A 21,026-nucleotide genomic window follows, 5' to 3' on the forward strand; every position below is an offset into this window, starting at 1 on the left:
TTGCAAGGCTGGTCATGGCTCACATCAACACCATTATCCCAGAAACCCTAGACCCACTCCAATTTGCATACCGCCCCAACAGATCCACAGATGATGCAATCTCTATTGCACTCCACACTGCCCTTTCCCACCTGGAAAAGAGGAACACCTACGTGAGAATGCTTTTCATTGACTACAGCTCAGCGTTCAACACCATAGTGCCCTCAAAGCTCATCACTAAGCTAAGGATCCTGGGACTAAACACCTCCCTCTGCAACTGGATCCTGGACTTCCTGACTGGCTGCCCCCAGGTGGTAAGGGTAGGTAACAAGGAGGTAGCTCAGTTGGTAGAGCATGGTGTTTGCAACGCCAGGGTTGTGGGTTCGATTCCCACGGGGGGCCAGTATGAAAAAATAAAATAATGTAGGCACTAACTGTAAGTCGCTCTGGATAAGAATGTCTGCTAAATGACGTAAATGTAAATGTAACAACACATCTGCCACGCTGATCCTCAACATGGGGGCCCCTCAGGGGTGCGTGCTCAGTCCCCTCCTGTACTCCCTGTTCACCCATGACTGCATGGCCAGGCACGACTCCAACACCATCATTAAGTTTTCCGACGACACAACAGTGGTAGGCCTGATCACCGACAACGATGAGACAGCCTATAGGGAGGAGGTCAGAGACCTGGCCGTGTGGTGCCAGGATATCAACCTCTCCCTCAGCGTGACCAATACAAAGGAGATAATTGTGGACTACAGGAAAAAAAAAGAGGACAGAGCACGCCCCCATTCTCATCGACGGGGCTGTAGTGGAACAGGTTGAGAGCTTCAAGTTCCTTGGTGTCCACATCACCAACGAACTATCATGGTCCAAACACACCAAGACAGTCGTGAAGAGGGCACGACAAAGCCTATTCCCCCTCAGGAGACTGAAAAGATTTGGCATGGGTCCTCAGATCCTCAAAAAGTTATACAGCTGCACCATCGAGAGCATCCTGACTGGTTGCATCACCGCCTGGTATGGCAACTGTTCGGCCTCTGACCGCAAGGCACTACAGAGGGTAGTGCGTACGGCCCAGTACATCACTGGGGCCAAGCTTCCTGCCATTCAGGACCTCTATACCAGGCGGTGTCAGAGGAAGGCCCTCAAAATTGTCAAAGACTCCAGCCACCCTAATCATAGAATGTTCTCTCTGCTACCGCACGGCAAGCGGTACCGGAGCGCCAAGTCTAGGTCCAAAAGGCTTCTTAACAGCTTCTACCCCCAAGCCATAAGACTCCTGAACAGCTAATCATGGCTACTCTGTTAATGATTTATGCATAGTCACTTTAACTCTACCCACATGTACATATTACCTTAACTACCTGAACTAGCCGGTGCCCCCGCACATTGACTCTGCACCGGTACCCCCCTGTATATATAGCCTCCCTACTGTTGTTTTATTTTACTTCTGCTCTTTTTTTCTCAACACTTTTGTTGTTGTTGTTTTATTTTACTTTTTTATAAAAAAATTAATGCATTGTTGGTTAAGGGCTTGTTAGTAAGCATTTCACTGTAATGTCTACACCGGTTGTATTCGGCGCATGTGGCAAATACAATTTGATTTGATTTGAACTCCTCAAACTATATTCGCGTATAGGGCTCAGATAGGTATACTTGAATAAAAATATGTTTGTTATTTTTGTTTAGGTGTCAACATTCTTGACTATTGCTGATCAGTAAAAATTATCAGATATTGCAGATAAACATGTTTTATCACACATACGATCATGCATACAGCACATAATAGAGAATTGATGAATTCTAATTATGAAAAAACTAGTGCGAAAAAACTAGTGTATCCAATGCAACGTGGTACAGTATTATTAGACCAATATTGTTAGAAAAATATAACTTTCAAACTGCGATCCTGAGTCTAGACAAGCTTTATCTTATGCACTGCATATTCTGCAAACGTTATGAAACTTTTTCAACTATATCCACAAGGGGGAGCCAGAGACAAGGACAGCTTTTGACCGTTTTACAAAATGGTAACATTGTAGGCTAAAGTAGGACAGACAGACCAAAACTGTTTCATTGTGTGAGACGATTTGGCAATATAGCGTTGCAAAAATTTTACATTAACATTAACATTATGCGCAACATAACTGTAATTGCATCTGAAAACTGGCTGTATTTTATGATTTACCTCATGCGCATAGACCGTAAAAATACATATTTGCGCAACCATTTCATGTCAACCAATCAAGTGACCCATGGAATCCCGATCATGTGACCAAAGCAAGCATGGAGGCGTATGCGAGGAGAGGCGTCATCCGGCGAAAACACATCGCTGGGAACAGATTTGGCAATAAACGGACAAGTCAAAAGGCGCCGTTCATACACTCAACATTTTATTTTCTCACATTGTAGTGAAATGAAGGCAACATGGGTGCCAAGGAGTCAAGGATAGGTTTCCTTTCGTATGACGAGGCCGTTAAAAGAGGTAAGCGTGTGCTGTCTTTGTAATCTATCGCCGCATTAGTTTAGCTAAAACTAAACTAGTTACCCAAGCTTAAGGTTAGCTAACTACTGTACCCGCTAGAGACGGGTTGTCTAGTCAACTAAACCAGATACGAGTGAGTGCCATGCGAAGACCGTGGAACTTGCTTTCTCATGCCATGGGCATGTGTACTGCAACGCTAGGCTGTGTTGCTAACTATCACATTCTACACATTGACAATTACAGTTTATTGCTAGTGAACCACTTAGCTAGCTGTCAGTGTCAAGTGTTTCAACACAAACTGCTGTCTGGAATCAAAGCATTGAACCAAAACATAATTTTAACAATGGTGTGTGTGTATATAGTTAAGGCCACACAATATTTGTGATTATGTTGGAAAGGATCGCTATGGGGATTAAAAACGTAAACTACGTGAATGTTTATCACTGATACAATCAGGCACTGCCCACCTCTACAAACGCAGAGATATGGAGTGAAAACAAGCTTGATCCGTGAATAACCAAAATAACATTCTCTACTTGTGTCCGCTAGATCTCAAACAGCATGTCTACTGTACGAGTTGATTAGTGGCCTTCTTTTTTTTTTTTACAGGTTTTGAGCAAGAGATGTCAGCTGTGTTCTTATACTAGGCCGGCTGGATGCATTTCTCTTTTCATATCGGATATTCTTTACCTTATTCTTGTATAACTACGCCTAGGGTTGAGACAATTATCACAAGGGCATTGCAGAGGTTAGACCGGATAGATGTAGCCTCGTAGCAGCCCAAATGTTTAGGATAAAATATTCAATAAATTAGTTATAGTTCTGCATATCCATCTGTTAGTTTGTTAGTTGATGCAAGACTTGAGTGAATATCTATCAGGAAGCTCTTGAAAATATCTTATTCCATTGGGTGATACTTGCTGTACTTTGGTCCCTGCAGTCGTAAACAACTGAACTTTGTCTGCCAGGATTTATTAGCTAAATGTGTTACCCATTGAGTTCTGTCACTGTGACCTCATATGGTAATGTATATTTAGGTCTATGGCCCTTTACGATTGTGGTGTAGGACAGAAGTAGCATATTCCAGTAGTGATCGCAGGAAGTTAGCCTATTTCTGTTTTGCTGAATGTTTGATATGCTGTTCCGTTCATTTTTTACGAGTTACTGTCTGTTATGTGATAAAAACAGAATTATTCCTGACCATTACACTGCATAGGAAGGTCCACTGACTGACTGATTGTCTTGGTTTTGTAAGGGACTGTTTGCTAATGAGCTAGTCCCTCCCATCCTCTTTCAAAACCAATGTAGGCTATCAACCAATCACAATGATTTATAAAGCCATTTTTACATCAGCAGATGTCACAAAGTGCTTATACAGAAACCCAGCCTAAAACCCCAAACAGCAAGCAATGCAGATGTAGAAGCATGGTGGCTAGGAAAAACTCCCTAGAAAGGCAGGAACCTAGGAAGAAACCTAGAGAGGAACCAGGCTCTGAAAGGTGGCCAGTTCTCTTCTGGCTGTGCCCGGTGGAGATTATAACAGTACATGGCCATTAAGCCCAGATCGTTCTTCGAGATGTTCAAATGTTCATAGATGACCAGCAGGGTCAAACAATAATCACAGTGCTTATAGAGGGTGCAACACGTCAGCCAGCACCTCAGGAGTAAATGTCAGTTGGCTTTTCATAGCCGAGCATTCAGAGGTCGCGACAGAGTTGCAACAGCAGGGCCGGGACAGCCGTTCTCATGGCGACACAGTGTGGTAAGTGTCTGTTGCTAAACATCAAAAGTAGGCCCACACTGTGCTTTCCTTTCGCAAGCGGACAGTCACGTGTTGATTCTCTCTGTTCAAACCCTTTTTTTGTAACGTGTCAGAGAACAATTAGGTTGACATAGCTGAAGACTTGATCCAGCCTAATGGATGAGATCGGTCAAGCGGTCTAGATGGTGTTGTCATTTTACGTAGCTGCTAGTTTTATCGTGAGAAGCACCTTGCTGTGACTGTAGGTACTGAAGACTGATGTTGCTAGGAAGCACTGTAGGTACTGAATACTGATGTTGCTAGGAAGCACTGTAGGTACTGAATACTGATGTTGCTAGGAAGCACTGTAGGTACTGAATACTGATGTTGCTAGGAAGCAGGCGACGGAGGGGACTTACTTTATGAGGTGCTAACTACTGTAGATATGAGTCACACTGGCCTTGTGGTAACCTAAGCTGAGCACGGTGGCAGTGAGCAGAGGCAAACCAGCCAGCCATAGGACCCTGGCGGTGAGCAGAGGGAAATCAGCCAGCCATAGGACCCTGGCGGTGAGCAGAGGGAAACCAGCCAGCCATAGGACCCTGGCGGTGAGCAGAGGGAAACCAGCCAGCCATAGGACCCTGGCGGTGAGCAGAGGGAAACCAGCCAGCCATAGGACCCTGGCGGTGAGCAGAGGGAAACCAGCCAGCCATAGGACCCTGGCGGTGAGCAGAGGGAAACCAGCCAGCCATAGGACCCTGGCGGTGAGCAGAGGGAAACCAGCCAGCCATAGGACCCTGGCGGTGAGCAGAGGGAAACCAGCCAGCCATAGGACCCTGGCGGTGAGCAGAGGGAAACCAGCCAGCCATAGGACCCGGGCAGTTGCCCCTGGCATCAGTCAGTCAGTAATAGTGTGAATGATAATCACTGTGTGGAATCAACCTTGACATACTGTAGCTAACACGAGGGGAAATCAATCGGTCATATTTGACTGCTTATCTCATGCAGCAGCTCCATAATAGACATTGAAGACAGACGGACGGACAGACACGTTCACCGGCCTTCTTCATTTTCCGTTTCTAAAAAGCTTACGCAAAGGAGCAGAGACGAGAGCAGCGGGTCTGTGCAACTTCTGCACACATCTAAGCGAACTCTTGTGTTGCAACGTAGGTGAAGGAGTAGGAGGATGGTGATATTTTCTGGAGGGAGCGTATGTAGGTCTCTGCCCAAAGCCACATTGAGTCATCATGTCCAAGCACCTACTGTGTACACTTGGATTTAGAGCCTTTTAATACACAACTGCACCCTTGAGAGCAACCAGACACAATCAGTGTATGCATTGAACCATTTGTTGTCTTGGAGATGCAGAACGCTGTCAGAAGAGTCAGAGCAGGGGGTCTGAGAGAGGGAATGTGTCATACAGTAGCTAGCTGTGGAACTGACCTGGGACCTGGGAGCTGCGGCGCCAGCGGTCGGTCAGACCTCGCTCTCCTTCTGGATTTTTCTTCTTCTCTCGTTCTGTTCCTCCGTGGATAAAGCAGCAGCGTCAGACTACTCAGCCTGCCAGGCAGTGCTTTGCATTCACACCTTGTATTGCCTCTGGTCTGCCCTGTCTGACTCCGCCTGCCTGTGGTTTTGGGTTATTCACATTTCCCTATTGTGACCGCAAAGTGTTCCAGAGAAAACATTGGGATGGAAACACCGGCGGTGTTCTAGTCAGATGAATGTCAGCTTTCTTTGCATAGCAGCCTGATAGCATTACTAAGAGGTGGCTTGATATGAGTTCATTACACATACAGTCCGGCAGTTAGTGTAGGCTATTTGTTGTTGTTCATGTTCCCAGAGTTAACCACCGGCCAACTAGGCTACTCACTTACTAGTATAAGGGCAAGGCCAGACTGATCCGTGGAGAACAGACACCAAATTAGACCGGGGGGAACTTTGGTCCGTGCGCGTGTGGACAGTGTGCCGTATAAAATTCCCTCTTTTCTAATTGGTTAACCGGACGGTTACGTATCTGTCGGCCCCGTCAAAAGTTCAACTCGTCTGAACTTTTTGTCTGTGAAATGGTATGTCAACGTACGACTCTCCCATTGAGAAAGCATTGGAAATCATGAATATGCATGAAATCCTACGGGCCAGTCGGGCCTCGTCCTTAGTCCCTGACTCTTTTCCTGGAGTGCTGCCTAAAGGCAGAACTGTAATGTCACTGAAACTTGTTTGAACTGTGTATTTACATGCAGCTATGCAATCACTACAGTATGACCGTCCCCGACTAAAATAAATCTTGGTCGACCCGAGACTCGTCAGTTTTTTCGACCAATCGTTTGGTGTACATTTTTAAACGTGTATTTTTTTTTTTTTTTTTTTTTTTTACATATATAGACACATCCTATGTGTTAATCAAATCAACTATATGCACTGAACTTGTCTGATGCTTTAAGCAAACTGTTTGATTTAAATAATTAAGACACACAAAATGACTAGAGGGAGCCCGACTGTTTTTGATTGTGCCGGGGCCGGGCTCAGACTTGCGGCTCTGTGTGACTAGCACCCGTTGTCTCTCTCTCTCCTCTACGCTGCAGCGACCACCACAGAACATCAACAGTGTGTATCGCGCTGTCCGTGTTTGCTGAAGCTGCAACATAATTACGGCCATTTCTGACTGAAAAGTTATCTTACCGAAATCCCACATTTGTTTAGGAAAAACATTCCCTGTTCCCTCAACCCTTGCGCTCTTTACGTGACACGTGTATGCATCTCATGCACGTGACCAATAGGGCCTGACCTATATAGCATGTCATGATCACATCAATAAATTGGTTATAACAAACTCTGAACACCGTGACACATATGACAGCAAAATGGACGCAGAGGACGTGACAAATTAACTCAAAACGGGGGGATGTTTACTGGTTGCTCAGGAGGTAAAGGGGAATGTTTACTGGTTGCTCAGGAGGTAAAGGGGAAGTCAGATGTGTGGAATACATTTGACTAGTGGTGGAAAATACTGGAGATCAAGAAAAAGTAGGTAAGGAGCAAGCGCTGCGTGCATATTATGTGTGCCAAACAGGTGTTGTTAGATGACTATATTTTTTCGGACACTAAATCAGTTATAAGCGTACCAGAGAGTCTGTTTGTAATGTTTTTTTGTAAAACATTTATTACAGCAAAGATTTAAAAACAGTCGCATTCATTGGTGAAATGTAACGGTTTAGGCCTATTTATTGTTTCTCTAATTATTCAATGGTCACTTTTTATTTTATTTTAAAACTAAAATGCTTGATTGCATTTCAAATCATGAATGACTCCTATGTTGTGTGATGACATGAACGAATACGTGATTGATTCATACAGTAGCCTATAGAAGTATTGAAATATAGGCCTAAGTAAGTTCCGGTATTAAGACTAAACAGGATGTGCTCTTAGGCCTACAGCTCCATGGTGGTTATACAAGGCTGCTCTAGTAAGCCTACTAATGATAATGACATTACTTATTATTATTATTATTATTATTATTATTATTATAATGATGATCATAATAATAATAATAATAATAATGACAATAAGGAGATCAAGGAAAAAGGTTTATTATTATTATTATTATTATTATTATTATAATAAATATAATTATTCTGACAATTTGGAACAGTGTAAATAACACTAAATACATTATAAATAATACCAGAGGTTGGTCTAATAAAAAATAGTGTAAAGCTTTATTACAGCGTAGCAAAGATAAAACACAGCAGAATGTGTCCTCTGGAACTCTGGGTCTTCCATTCCTGTGGCGGTCCTCATGATGTCCTCTGCAGCAGAGGGAACTCTGGCTCTTCCATTCCTGTGGCGGTCCTCATTATGTCCTCTGCAGCAGAGGGAACTCTGGCTCTTCCATTCCTGTGGCGGTCCTCATGATGTCCTCTGCAGCAGAGGGAACTCTGGGTCTTCCATTCCTGTGGCGGTCCTCATGATGTCCTCTGCAGCAGAGGGAACTCTGGGTCTTCCATTCCTGTGGCGGTCCTCATGATGTCCTCTGCAGCAGAGGTAACTCTGGGTCTTCCATTCCTGTGGCTGTCCTCATGATGTCCTCGGCAGCAGAGGTAACTCTGGCTCTTCCATTCCTGTGGCGGTCCTCATGATGTCCTCTGCAGCAGAGGTAACTCTGGCTCTTCCATTCCTGTGGCGGTCCTCATGATGTCCTCTGCAGCAGAGGGAACTCTGGGTCTTCCATTCCCATGGCGGTCCTCATGATGTCCTCTGCAGCAGAGGGAACTATGGGTCTTCCATTCCCGTGGCGGTCCTCATGATGTCCTCTGCAGCAGAGGGAACTCTGGGTCTTCCATTCTTGTGGCGGTCCTCATGATGTCCTCTGCAGCAGAGGGAACTCTGGGTCTTCCATTCCTGTGGCGGTCCTCATGATGTCCTCTGCAGCAGAGGGAACTCTGGGTCTTCCATTCCTGTGGCGGCCCTCTGCAGCAGAGGGAACTCTGGGTCTTTCATTCCTGTGGCGATCCTCTGCAGCAGAGGTAACTCTGGCTCTTCCATTCCTGTTGCGGTCCTCTGCAGCAGAGGTAACTCTGGGTCTTCCATTCCTGTGGCGGTCCTCATGATGTCCTCGGCAGCAGAGGGAACTCTGGGTCTTCCATTCCTGTGGCGGTCCTCATGATGTCCTCTGCAGCAGAGGGAACTCTGGGTCTTCCATTCCTGTGGCGGTCCTCATGATGTCCTCTGCAGCAGAGGTATGTCTGGGTCTTCCATTCCTGTGGTAACTCTGGCTCTTCCATTCCTGTGGCGGTCCTCATGATGTCCTCTGCAGCAGAGGGAGCTCTGGGTCTTCCATTCCTGTGGCGGTCCTCATGATGTCCTCTGCAGCAGAGGTAACTCTGGCTCTTCCATTCCTGTGGCGGTCCTCATGATGTCCTCTGCAGCAGAGGTAACTCTGGGTCTTCCATTCCCGTGGCGGTCCTCATGATGTCCTCTGCAGCAGAGGGAACTCTGGGTCTTCCATTCTTGTAGCGGTCCTCATGATGTCCTCTGCAGCAGAGGGAACTCTGGGTCTTCCATTCCTGTAACGGTCCTCATGATGTCCTCTGCAGCAGAGGGAACTCTGGGTCTTCCATTCCTGTGGCGGCCCTCTGCAGCAGAGGGAACTCTGGGTCTTTCATTCCTGTGGCGATCCTCTGCAGCAGAGGTAACTCTGGCTCTTCCATTCCTGTGGCGGTCCTCTGCAGCAGAGGTAACTCTGGGTCTTCCATTCCTGTGGCGGTCCTCATGATGTCCTCGGCAGCAGAGGGAACTCTGGGTCTTCCTTCCCTGTGGCGGTCCTCATGATGTCCTCTGCAGCAGAGGTAACTCTGGCTCTTCCATTCCTGTGGCGGTCCTCATGATGTCCTCTGCAGCAGAGGTAACTCTGGGTCTTCCATTCCTGTGGCGGTCCTCATGATGTCCTCTGCAGCAGAGGGAACTCTGGGTCTTCCATTCCTGTGGCGGTCCTCACTATGTCCTCTGCAGCAGAGGGAATCTGGGTCTTCCATTCCTGTGGCGGTCATCATGATGTCCTCTGCAGCAGAGGGAACTCTGGCTCTTCCATTCCTGTGGCGGTCATCATGATGTCCTCTGCAGCAGAGGGAACTCTGGCTCTTCCATTCCTGTGGCGGTCCTCATGATGTCCTCTGCAGCAGAGGGAACTCTGGGTCTTCCATTCCTGTGGCGGTCCTCATGATGTCCTCTGCAGCAGAGGGAACTCTGGGTCTTCCATTCCTGTGGCGGTCCTCACGATGTCCTCTGCAGCAGAGGGAACTCTGGGTCTTCCTTCCCTGTGGCGGTCCTCATGATGTCCTATGCAGCAGAGGGAACTCTGGTTCTTCCTTCCCTGTGGCGGTCCTCATGATGTCCTCTGCAGCAGAGGTAACTCTGGCTCTTCCATTCCTGTGGCGGTCCTCTGCAGCAGAGGTAACTCTGGGTCTTCCAGTCCTGTGGCGGTCCTCATGATGTCCTCTGCAGCAGAGGGAACTCTGGGTATTCCATTCCTGTGGCGGTCCTCATTATGTCCTCTGCAGCAGAGGGAACTCTGGGTCTTCCATTCCTGTGGCGGTCCTCATTATGTCCTCTGCAGCAGAGGGAACTCTGGGTCTTCCATTCCTGTGGCGGTCCTCAAGATGTCCTCTGCAGCAGAGGGAACTCTGGGTCTTCCATTCCTGTGGCGGTCATCATGATGTCCTCTGCAGCAGAGGGAACTCTGGGTCTTCCATTCCTGTGGCGGTCCTCATGATGTCCTCTGCAGCAGAGGGAACTCTGGGTCTTCCATTCCTGTGGTAACTCTGGCTCTTCCATTCCTGTGGCGGTCCTCATGATGTCCTCTGCAGCAGAGGTAACTCTGGGTCTTCCATTCCTGTGGTAACTCTGGGTCTTCCATTCCTGTGGCGGTCCTCATGATGTCCTCTGCAGCAGAGGGACCTCTGGGTCTTCCATTCCTGTGGCGGTCCTCATGATGTCCTCTGCAGCAGAGGGAACTCTGGGTCTTCCATTCCTGTGGTAACTCTGGCTCTTCCATTCCTGTGGCGGTCCTCATGATGTCCTCTGCAGCAGAGGTAACTCTGGGTCTTCCATTCCTGTGGTAACTCTGGCTCTTCCATTCCTGTGGCGGTCCTCATGATGTCCTCTGCAGCAGAGGTAACTCTGGCTCTTCCATTCCTGTGGCGGTCCTCGTGAGAGCCAGTTTCATCATAGCGCTTGATGATTTTGCGACTGCACTTGAAGAAACTTTCAAAGTTCTTGACATTTTCCGGATTGACTGACCTTCATGTCTTAAAGTAATGATGGACTGTCGTTTCGCTTTGCTTATTTGAGCTGTTCTTGCCATAATATGGACTGGGTCTTTTACCAAATAGGGCTATCTTCTGTATGCCAACCCTACCTTGTCACAAATCAACTGATTGGCTCAAACGCATTAAGAAGGAAAGAAATTCCACAAATTAAACTTTTAAGAAGGCACACCTGTTAATTGAAATACATTCCAGGTGACTACCTCATGAAACTCTTCATTTTTTTTGGTTACTAAATTATTCCATATGTGTTATTTAATAGTTTTGATGCCTTCACTATTATTCTACAATGTAAAAATAAAGAAAAACCCTTGAATGAGAAGGTGTGTCCAAACTTTTGACTGGTAGTGTATGTGGGTGTGTGTGTGTGTGTGTGTGTGTGTGTGTGTGTGTGTGCACGTGCACAGGCTTGTGCCTGAGTGTACATTGCATGCATATGAATGTCAGTTGTCCACGGTGAATGTGTTTTTTGTGGGGTGGGAGGGGTCCTGGAGAATCAGGTCCATTGTCCATTGTTCCTCCAGTGCTGAATGGTGGCCCACTGGTCCACTGCAGTTAATGTGGCCCAGTGTCCAAGAATACAACCGTTACGTCGCAGCATTGCAACAATACAACTAGTGTACCACTTTGTTTTCCTTGCTAATTTGTTCATCTATCTGCCACCATTTGACTATTATTTAGCCAAGTCATTGGTGTTAAATCAACACAGACCTATCTGACCCTTAGAGAAATGTAATGAGGGTACCTAGGTCACTTAGTCCTGTTTTGATATCCTGTAGAGGGATATGGGGATTCCAATCGCTTTCATATACAGAATGCACAAAAGCAATTCCCTTAGCCTCCCAAAATGTCCAGGTCAAATCCTGTCAGGCAGTAAGGGGGAAACACGGCTTGGTTGGGGCGTAGCCTAATCAGTTACATGCCTGCCCAGCCTCGTTCCAGCTCCTCCCCTCCTTAGCGACGGGCACTACACTACTTCATCATGATTGACTGCGTTGCCATGGATCTAACTGGTTTGTCTGACAGGCTCCGCTGGGAGTCCGTTCATTTAAAATCCGTGTCGCTGTTAAGATGGAGCGAGCTGCGAGCCCACGGCCCCGGGGTTCAGCGGGGTGAAGGTGCTCTGAATACAGGCAAGATAATGAGCTCTTAAACCTGACCGGACCGCTGGATCCATGGTTATTTATCAGCCAGGGGCCACTAGCGGTGACCTGTATGAGCATTTATCTTCCTAGTATTTGGATAGTGTAAAATTTAAGTTTCTCCTCAGAATTCAAGACGGACTAAATTCAAGATAATAGAGTTTGGAACGTGGTTGCTTGTAGTATTCTAGGGCAGCACGGTAGAATCCAAAAACAACCCCGACCTCCACCCCTTTCCTCTGAAGTTGTGTATCCTCTCAGCTTCTGAGAGAAGATGGCGTAATTGAAAGCATGTTGTGAAGGCTGAAGCAGCCAGGTGATTTTCTGCGGCTGTCATTTCAAGGAGCTGTACTGTCAAGAGTCTCTCTCTCTCTCTCTCTCTCTCTCTCTCTATCTTCCTCTCTCTCTGTCTCTGTCTCTGTCTCTCTGTGCTCTTCAAACCAGTTCAAATGGTTTTCCACCCCCACGTTATTTGTAAGCTTTTGACACCGCTGAAATCTTCGGCTTTTAACAGTTTGCTTAGATTATACTGTCATCACTTGTCATCAGAGGAGAAGAAGAGCACAGCCTGCAATACTACCTGTCTCCCATCCCCACGCCTTTAGTATAGATTAGGCCGTGGTGTATTTCAGGACTAGCCTATGTCCTTACGTCTTTGATAAAAGTATTCTACACATGATTCTGTTCTCTACCTGCTGACTTTTCTATTAGCATTTCAACCTGCAAGATCAGCCACTATTCCTACCGTGCTGAAACACTGGGTCACACTCACACATCCACTCATTTTAATATGAGCGACACACTTTTCCTCCTTCCAGTCCCAGATTTATAAACATCTGACTTTGAGGCTGCTGCTTTTTTAATTTGTTTTTGATTCATTCTTTTTTTTTTTCACCCATGGAGGGAACAATAATCAGTCGCCTAAATGAATCCCGTAATTCAATTCCCTGCCGTACCCCAAGCGAGCGAGCCTCTCTTTCTGCATGTGTTTAATAACCACATCCGTCTGCAGCGGGGTGTCTACTATAGCGGCTAGGATGGTAATATAGGATGGTAATATGCTGAGACTGCGCTTGTCTGTGTGAATATATGCAAATCAGCTTTGTTTAATTGACCCTTGACGACCCTGGAGGACTCAGGAAGAGCGGGAGATGGACAGAGAGACGACGATGCTGATATTATTTTCCATACATCCGTCCCAGCCCTTTCTAAAAGAAGGCAGTGGACTAACAGATTGACAGCTGATGGAGGGAGGTCTGAATAGTGAATAGCCTAGCTCAAAATGGCTGACGACGCAACCCTGGTGTAGGCTTTAATACTGAAACACAACCCTGGTGTAGGCTTTAATACTGAAACACAACCCTGGTGTAGGCTTTAATACTGAAACACAACCCTGGTGTAGGCTTTAATACTGAAACACAACCCTGGTGTAGGCTTTCAGACTGAAACACAACCCTGGTGTAGGCTTTAATGCTGAAACACAACCCTGGTGTAGGCTTTAATGCTGAAACACAACCCTGGTGTAGGCTTTAATGCTGAAACACAACCCTGGTGTAGGCTTTAATACTGAAACACAACCCTGGTGTAGGCTTTAATACTGAAACACAACCCTGGTGTAGGCTTTAATGCTGAAACACAACCCTGGTGTAGGCTTTAATGCTGAAACACAACCCTGGTGTAGGCTTTCAGACTGAAACACAACCCTGGTGTAGGCTTTAATGCTGAAACACAACCCTGGTGTAGGCTTTAATACTGAAACACAACCCTGGTGTAGGCTTTCAGACTGAAACACAACCCTGGTGTAGGCTTTAATACTGAAACACACCCCTGGTGTAGGCTTTAATACAGAAACACAACCCTGGTGTAGGCTTTAATGCTGAAACACAACCCTGGTGTAGGCTTTAATACAGAAACACAACCCTGGTGTAGGCTTTAATGCTGAAACACAACCCTGGTGTAGGCTTTCATGCTGAAACACAACCCTGGTGTAGGCTTTCAGACTGAAACACAACCCTGGTGTAGGCTTTAATGCTGAAACACAACCCTGGTGTAGGCTTTAATGCTGAAACACAACCCTGGTGTAGGCTTTAATGCTGAAACACAACCCTGGTGTAGGCTTTCATGCTGAAACACAACCCTGGTGTAGGCTTTCAGACTGAAACACAACCCTGGTGTAGGCTTTAATGCTGAAACACAACCCTGGTGTAGGCTTTAATGCTGAAACACAACCCTGGTGTAGGCTTTAATGCTGAAACACAACCCTGGTGTAGGCTTTCAGACTGAAACACAACCCTGGTGTAGGCTTTCAGACTGAAACACAACCCTGGTGTAGGCTTTAATACTGAAACACAACCCTGGTGTAGGCTTTAATGCTGAAACACAACCCTGGTGTAGGCTTTAATACTGAAACACAACCCTGGTGTAGGCTTTAATACTGAAACACAACCCTGGTGTAGGCTTTCATGCTGAAACACAACCCTGGTGTAGGCTTTCAGACTGAAACACAACCCTGGTGTAGGCTTTAATGCTGAAACACAACCCTGGTGTAGGCTTTCATGCTGTAGGCTTTAATACAGAAACACAACCCTGGTGTAGGCTTTAATGCTGAAACACAACCCTGGTGTAGGCTTTCATGCTGAAACACAACCCTGGTGTAGGCTTTCATGCTGAAACACAACCCTGGTGTAGGCTTTAATACTGAAAAACAACCCTGGTGTAGGCTTTCATGCTGAAACACAACCCTGGTGTAGGCTTTAATACTGAAACACAACCCTGGTGTAGGCTTTCATGCTGAAACACAACCCTGGTGTAGGCTTTAATGCCGAACGTTTCTGGTACAATAATCCAGGCGGACACCGAGAAAAGCTCCAACTAGATTTATTCACCACACTGGGTGTTGCAGCTGCAAACACATACAATTCACAGAAACATGTATTTATACCTTCTGACTAGACGGAGTCACCTCCTTGTATTTCTAGGATAAACAGTCTGTCTCTGTTGCTGGGCATCACCGGCTCTGTGGGCATCAGGGCCTGTATCCACGAAGCGTCTCGGAGTGAGAGTGCTGATAGAGACTGAGACACTTTATGGAGTCGGTCACAGCACTGCTGCCTTTGGAGACACCACACACACACACACACACACACACACACATCCTTGACCCTGTGTGAGTGGGGGTTTAACCCCGGAGATGGTGTGACACGCTACTGGGTTTATAATGGACTATTCTATGAGCAGGAATAGGAACTGAAACCGGGGAAAGAGGTGGTTGGTTACTAGGTTACTACAGTACCTTCCTAGGGGAGAGAGGTGGTTGGTTACTAGGTTACTACAGTACCTTCCTAGGGGAGAGAGGTGGTTGGTTACTAGGTTACTACAGTACCTTCCTAGGGGAGAGAGGTGGTTGGTTACTAGGTTACTACAGTACCTTCCTAGGGGAGAGAGGTGGTTGGTTACTAGGTTACTACAGTACCTTCCTAGGGGAGAGAGGTGGTTGGTTACTAGGTTACTACAGTACCTTCCTAGGGGAGAGAGGTGGTTGGTTACTAGGTTACTACAGTACCTTCCTAGGGGAGAGAAGTGGTTGGTTACTAGGTTACTACAGTACCTTCCTAGGGGAGAGAGGTGGTTGGTTACTAGGTTACTACAGTACCTTCCTAGGGGAGAGAAGTGGTTGGTTACTAGGTTACTACAGTACCTTCCTAGGGGAGAGAGGTGGTTGGTTACTAGGTTACTACAGTACCTTCCTAGGGGAGAGAAGTGGTTGGTTACTAGGTTACTACAGTACCTTCCTAGGGGAGAGAAGTGGTTGGTTACTAGGTTACTACAGTACCTTCCTAGGGGAGAGAAGTGGTTGGTTACTAGGTTACTACAGTACCTTCCTAGGGGAGAGAAGTGGTTGGTTACTAGGTTACTACAGTACCTTCCTAGGGGAGAGAGGTGGTTGGTTACTAGGTTACTACAGTACCTTCCTAGGGGAGAGAAGTGGTTGGTTACTAGGTTACTACAGTACCTTCCTAGGGGAGAGAAGTGGTTGGTTACTAGGTTACTACAGTACCTTCCTAGGGGAGAGAGGTGGTTGGTTACTAGGTTACTACAGTACCTTCCTAGGGGAGAGAAGTGGTTGGTTACTAGGTTACTACAGTACCTTCCTAGGGGAGAGAAGTGGTTGGTTACTAGGTTACTACAGTACCTTCCTAGGGGAGAGAAGTGGTTGGTTACTAGGTTACTACAGTACCTTCCTAGGGGAGAGAAGTGGTTGGTTACTAGGTTACTACAGTACCTTCCTAGGGGAGAGAAGTGGTTGGTTACTAGGTTACTACAGTACCTTCCTAGGGGAGAGAAGTGGTTGGTTACTAGGTTACTACAGTACCTTCCTAGGGGAGAGAGGTGGTTGGTTACTAGGTTACTACAGTACCTTCCTAGGGGAGAGAGGTGGTTGGTTACTAGGTTACTACAGTACCTTCCTAGGGGAGAGAAGTGGTTGGTTACTAGGTTACTACAGTACCTTCCTAGGGGAGAGAAGTGGTTGGTTACTAGGTTACTACAGTACCTTCCTAGGGGAGAGAAGTGGTTGGTTACTAGGTTACTACAGTACCTTCCTAAGGGAGAGAAGTGGTTGGTTACTAGGCTAATAAAACCTCAAGCTGCTGAAACATTCGTGTAGGGTGTGTGTGTTTCTAATATTACTCACGCAGAAGACGCAAGGTCCTCGTGTACCCCGACTGGACAAAATTGGTGAAGATTGTGTTGATTATCCCTGTTTCCAGTGTGCCCTCCGAGAGGGGATTCTTTCTCCAAAACAGAGGAAAGGCAGCCTCCAGATCGCTCCTTCTTGAGGACAAAGTAGCGAGGCTGATGTGCATCAAGCTGCTCCAAGGAGTTGGACAGTTTTGGCTTCCCAACAGCAGCGGCTCACTTTGAGCAGGCCAATTAGAGGCAAATGATTGTTTTGGTCAGGCCCGGTCCTAGCAGGTCTGCTGCCGCCCCTGTGTCCATGTATAGTATAATGATTTGGAATGGATTGATAGACTAGAGCAGAGTAATGATGTGTATCATGTGCAATTGGTGCGTTTCAGTTGAGCTTATTCAGTAACACTTGGAAACGGCCTTGTTTCACAGGAGCTTTGTAAAATAATTTTTGTCTCAATGAACCAGCCTCAACGAATTTCGTTTATTTACAGATCGAATTTGATTGTCCAACATGAGTTTTATAATTTCTTCATTGTGTGGCCGCTTAGGATGTCCTCTTTCCACTACCGTGGTGCTGGATCACAGTGGGAATGGGGCGGACCGGCATGGTCACGGCTAGAAGGGATCCAGCTTTTGTCAAATTAACGTCAAAAGTAGGATATTTTTAGCATTATAGCTAACCCTAACCTCCCCCTTCACCTAACTTTAACCTAATTCTCCTAACCTGCTACGTTAATTCTCCTAACCTATCAAAAGTAAAATCTGACATTCATTTTACAAAAGCTGTATCCCTTCTAGCCATGGCCGGCCCTGGTGTTCCTAGACTGCCATGTTGTGTTATTGATTAGGCATAATTAAAATGTTCATGCCTAGGCTAAATTAGATTAGAGAGATTGTATTTGAAAACAGCTGTGTTTTGTTATTTATTAATTAAAATGTTCATCCAAATAGCCTTTAGGACAGGTCGTTCGCTAATTATAAACTCAGCAAAAAAAGAAACGCCCCTTTTTCAGGACCCTGTCTTTCAAAGATAATTCATAAAAATCCAAATTTCTTCACAGATCTTCATTGTAAAGGGTTTAAACACTGTTTTCCCATGCTTGTTCAATGAACCATAAACAATTAATGAACATGCACCTGTGATACGGTCGTTAAGACACTAACAGCTTACCTACGGTAGGCAATTAAGGTCACAGTTATGAAAACTTAGGACACTAAAGAGGCCTTTCTACTGACTCTGAAAAACACCAAAAGAAAGATGCCCAGGGTCCCTGCTCATCTGCGTGAACGTGCCTTAGGCATGCTGCAAGGAGGCATGAGGACTGCAGATGTGGCCAGGGCAAAAAATTGCAATGTCCGTACTGTGAGACGCCTAATTCAGCGCTACAGGGAGACAGGACGGACAGCTGATCGTCCTCGCAGTGGCAGACCACGTGTAACAACACCTGCACAGGATAAGGCAGGTCCTCACCAGACATCACCGGCAACAATGTCGCCTATGGGCACAAACCCACCGTCGCTGGATCAGACAGGACTGGCAAAAAGTGCTCTTCACTGACGAGTCGCGGTTTTGTCTCACCAGGGGTGATGGTCGGATTCGCATTTATCGTCGAAGGAATGAGCGTTACACCGAGGCCTGTACTCTGGAGCGGGATCGATTTGGAGGTGGAGGGTCTGTCATAGTCTGGGGGGGTGTGTCACAGCATCATCGGATTGAGCTTGTTGTCATTGCAGGCAATCTCAACGCTGTGCGTTACAGGGAAGACATCCTCCTCCCTTCCTGCAGGCTCATCCTGACATGACCCTCCAGCATGACAATGCCACCATCCTGACGTGACCCTCCAGCATGACAATGCCACCAGCCATACTGCTCATTCTGTGCTTGATTTCCTGCAAGACAGGAATGTCAGTGTTCTGCCATGGCCAGCGAAGAGCCCGGATCTCAATCCCATTGAGCACGTCTGGGACCTGTTGGATCGAAGGGTGAGGGCTAGGGCCATTCCCCCCAGAAATGTCAGAGAACTTGCAGGTGCCTTGGTGGAAGAGTGGGGTATGATCTCACAGCAAGAACGGGCAAATCTGGTGCAGTCCATGAGGAGGAGATGCATTGCAGTACTTAATGCAGTTGGTGGCCACACCAGATACTGACTGTTACTTTTGATTTTGACCCCCCCTTTGTTCAGGGACACATTATTCCATTTCTGTTAGTCACATGTCTGTGGAACTTGTTCAGTTTTGTCTGTTGTTGAATCTTATGTTCGTACAAATATTTAAATATGTTATGTTTGCTGAAAATAAACGCAGTTGACAGTGAGAGTTTATAAACAAATATAATATTTTGAAGTGTTTTATTATTGTGTAGGAGACTTGTTCTTCTAGGCCAAATGTTTAATTTTAAATTTTTTAATGATATTCATTTGTGATTTATAGCAGGGATGAAGAGGTAACGGACAATGTTTTGCTTTTCAATAAAACCTGTCATGTTGGTATAAGAACATCGTTCTACTTTATGTTATTACAACTTTACAGGCTAATTTTCTGTTCAAATATTTTTTTATTGAACACACACAAGAATGGTGTATAGGTATGAAAGACGTGTACAGTTCTTATCTAAACATAAGAGAACAGACATGAACAACAAGACCCAGAGTTCTGGGCACAAAACAAATATTACAAAACACGACATACAGAACAGGGATGGGTAGAAAGAAAAAGGGTAGATGTAACCCCCCCCCACTTATACCCCCCTTTATTCCCCCCCCCCCCCTTATTCCACCCTGTTCCCCTCCCGACTGCTCGAGTGTCGGGGCCAGCACACGCTGCCCAAAGGTAGATTACAATATGACAAATGAGAGTGCGTTAAAGTACAAATTCACAGCACCGACTGATCCAGGTAAGAGAGGAAAGGCTGCCAGATTTGATCAAATGTTGATAATTTATTGTTCAGAATATATCTAATTCTTTCTAAGTGTACAGTTTTTGCCAATTCGCTGAGCCATAATTTGGTAGAGGGCGCTTCCCTCCTTTTCCAAATCAACAAGATTAATTTTTTTGCCGAAATCAGACTGTAAGAGATGAGTTGTTTTTGGGAGTTGGTTAATCCGTTTAGGGAATCAGACACTCCCAGGATTATCAGAAGCGGGTCTGGGTCTACAGGCTAATTTTAATTGTGTTAAAATGTAATTACAATAATCTAAATGTGATTTTGAGCACCGTGGGTGGACGCCCTAATGCGTTACGCACCCAATGCATATGGATGTCCGGTAAATTTCTCAAATATCCGGTAAATTTAAAATCTTGCAGGTCATGTTGTCCTAACGGAAACCTTGGTGTGTGTGTGAGCACTGAGTGCCCCTGCAGTCATCACTCTGCTGAAGGAACAGCCTAGCAGGCAGAAGGGTGCGGGAGCAGTGGAGAGGTGTTGATGATCTTTCTGTCAGACCTGCGGTGTCGGTGTTGCTGCTGGCTGACAGGGCTCAGCAGACCTGTACTGCACTGCTGGCTCCTCTGGGCAAAAGTTGCCTGTAGACAAAAAGTACTTCCCAAATGGCACCCTATTCCGTAGGGCGTTGGTCAACAGTAGTGCACTAAATAATGGGGATGCTGCCTGTGACACCAATAGGATCAGCTTACTCTCCCCAAATTCCCCTTTGGTTTAGGACACCTTTGTCTTTAACCTGACGTTAATTGACCCTCTTTAAATGTCTCTCTCTCTCTCTCTTCCCCCCCCCCCCCTTCTCTCTTTAGTAACTGATGTGGAGTTGAAGCGGCTGAAGGATGCCTTTAAGAGGACCAGCGGCCTGTCCTACTACATGGCCCAACAGTGCTTCTACAGAGAGGTACTGGGAGATGGGGTCCCTCCGAAGGTTGCAGAGGTAAGTCCCCTGGGACCCACAACACACACCTTAGAGGGGAATGATGGAAACCAGAAGTGCTGTCTGTGGACTTGGAGGCCCAGATTTGAGTCCACCTGTAATAAGGGTTATTACACTATGAAACCAGGAGTCTAGGGGTTTCTGTCCCAAATGGCACCCTATTCCCTATATAGTGCACTACTTTTGGCCAGGACCTGGGTAGTACACTAAATAGGGAATATTTTGCCATTTGGGACACACCTAGTTTGTTTTCCTTGTCCCAGTACTCCTTGAAACCAGGACTAA

The 21,026-nt window shown here is 46.3% G+C and overlaps 1 protein-coding gene across 1 annotated transcript in view; it reads left to right on the forward strand.

Annotated features, from left to right (window-relative positions):
• Positions 1 to 2,312: 2,312 nt before the first annotated feature.
• Positions 2,313 to 21,026, forward strand: part of LOC311101819 (ubiquitin carboxyl-terminal hydrolase 32-like) — a 97,864-nt gene continuing 79,150 nt past the window's right edge. Inside the window, exons 1-2 of the mRNA XM_084143022.1 lie at positions 2,313 to 2,467; positions 20,614 to 20,741. Coding sequence (XP_083999148.1) covers positions 2,410 to 2,467; positions 20,614 to 20,741 — 186 coding nt within the window. The 5' untranslated portion in view covers positions 2,313 to 2,409. The remainder of the gene's footprint in view (positions 2,468 to 20,613; positions 20,742 to 21,026) is intronic.

This window comes from Coregonus lavaretus (genome assembly GCF_964263955.1).
Source record: "Coregonus lavaretus genome assembly, chromosome: 26".
NCBI lineage: Eukaryota > Metazoa > Chordata > Actinopteri > Salmoniformes > Salmonidae > Coregonus > Coregonus lavaretus.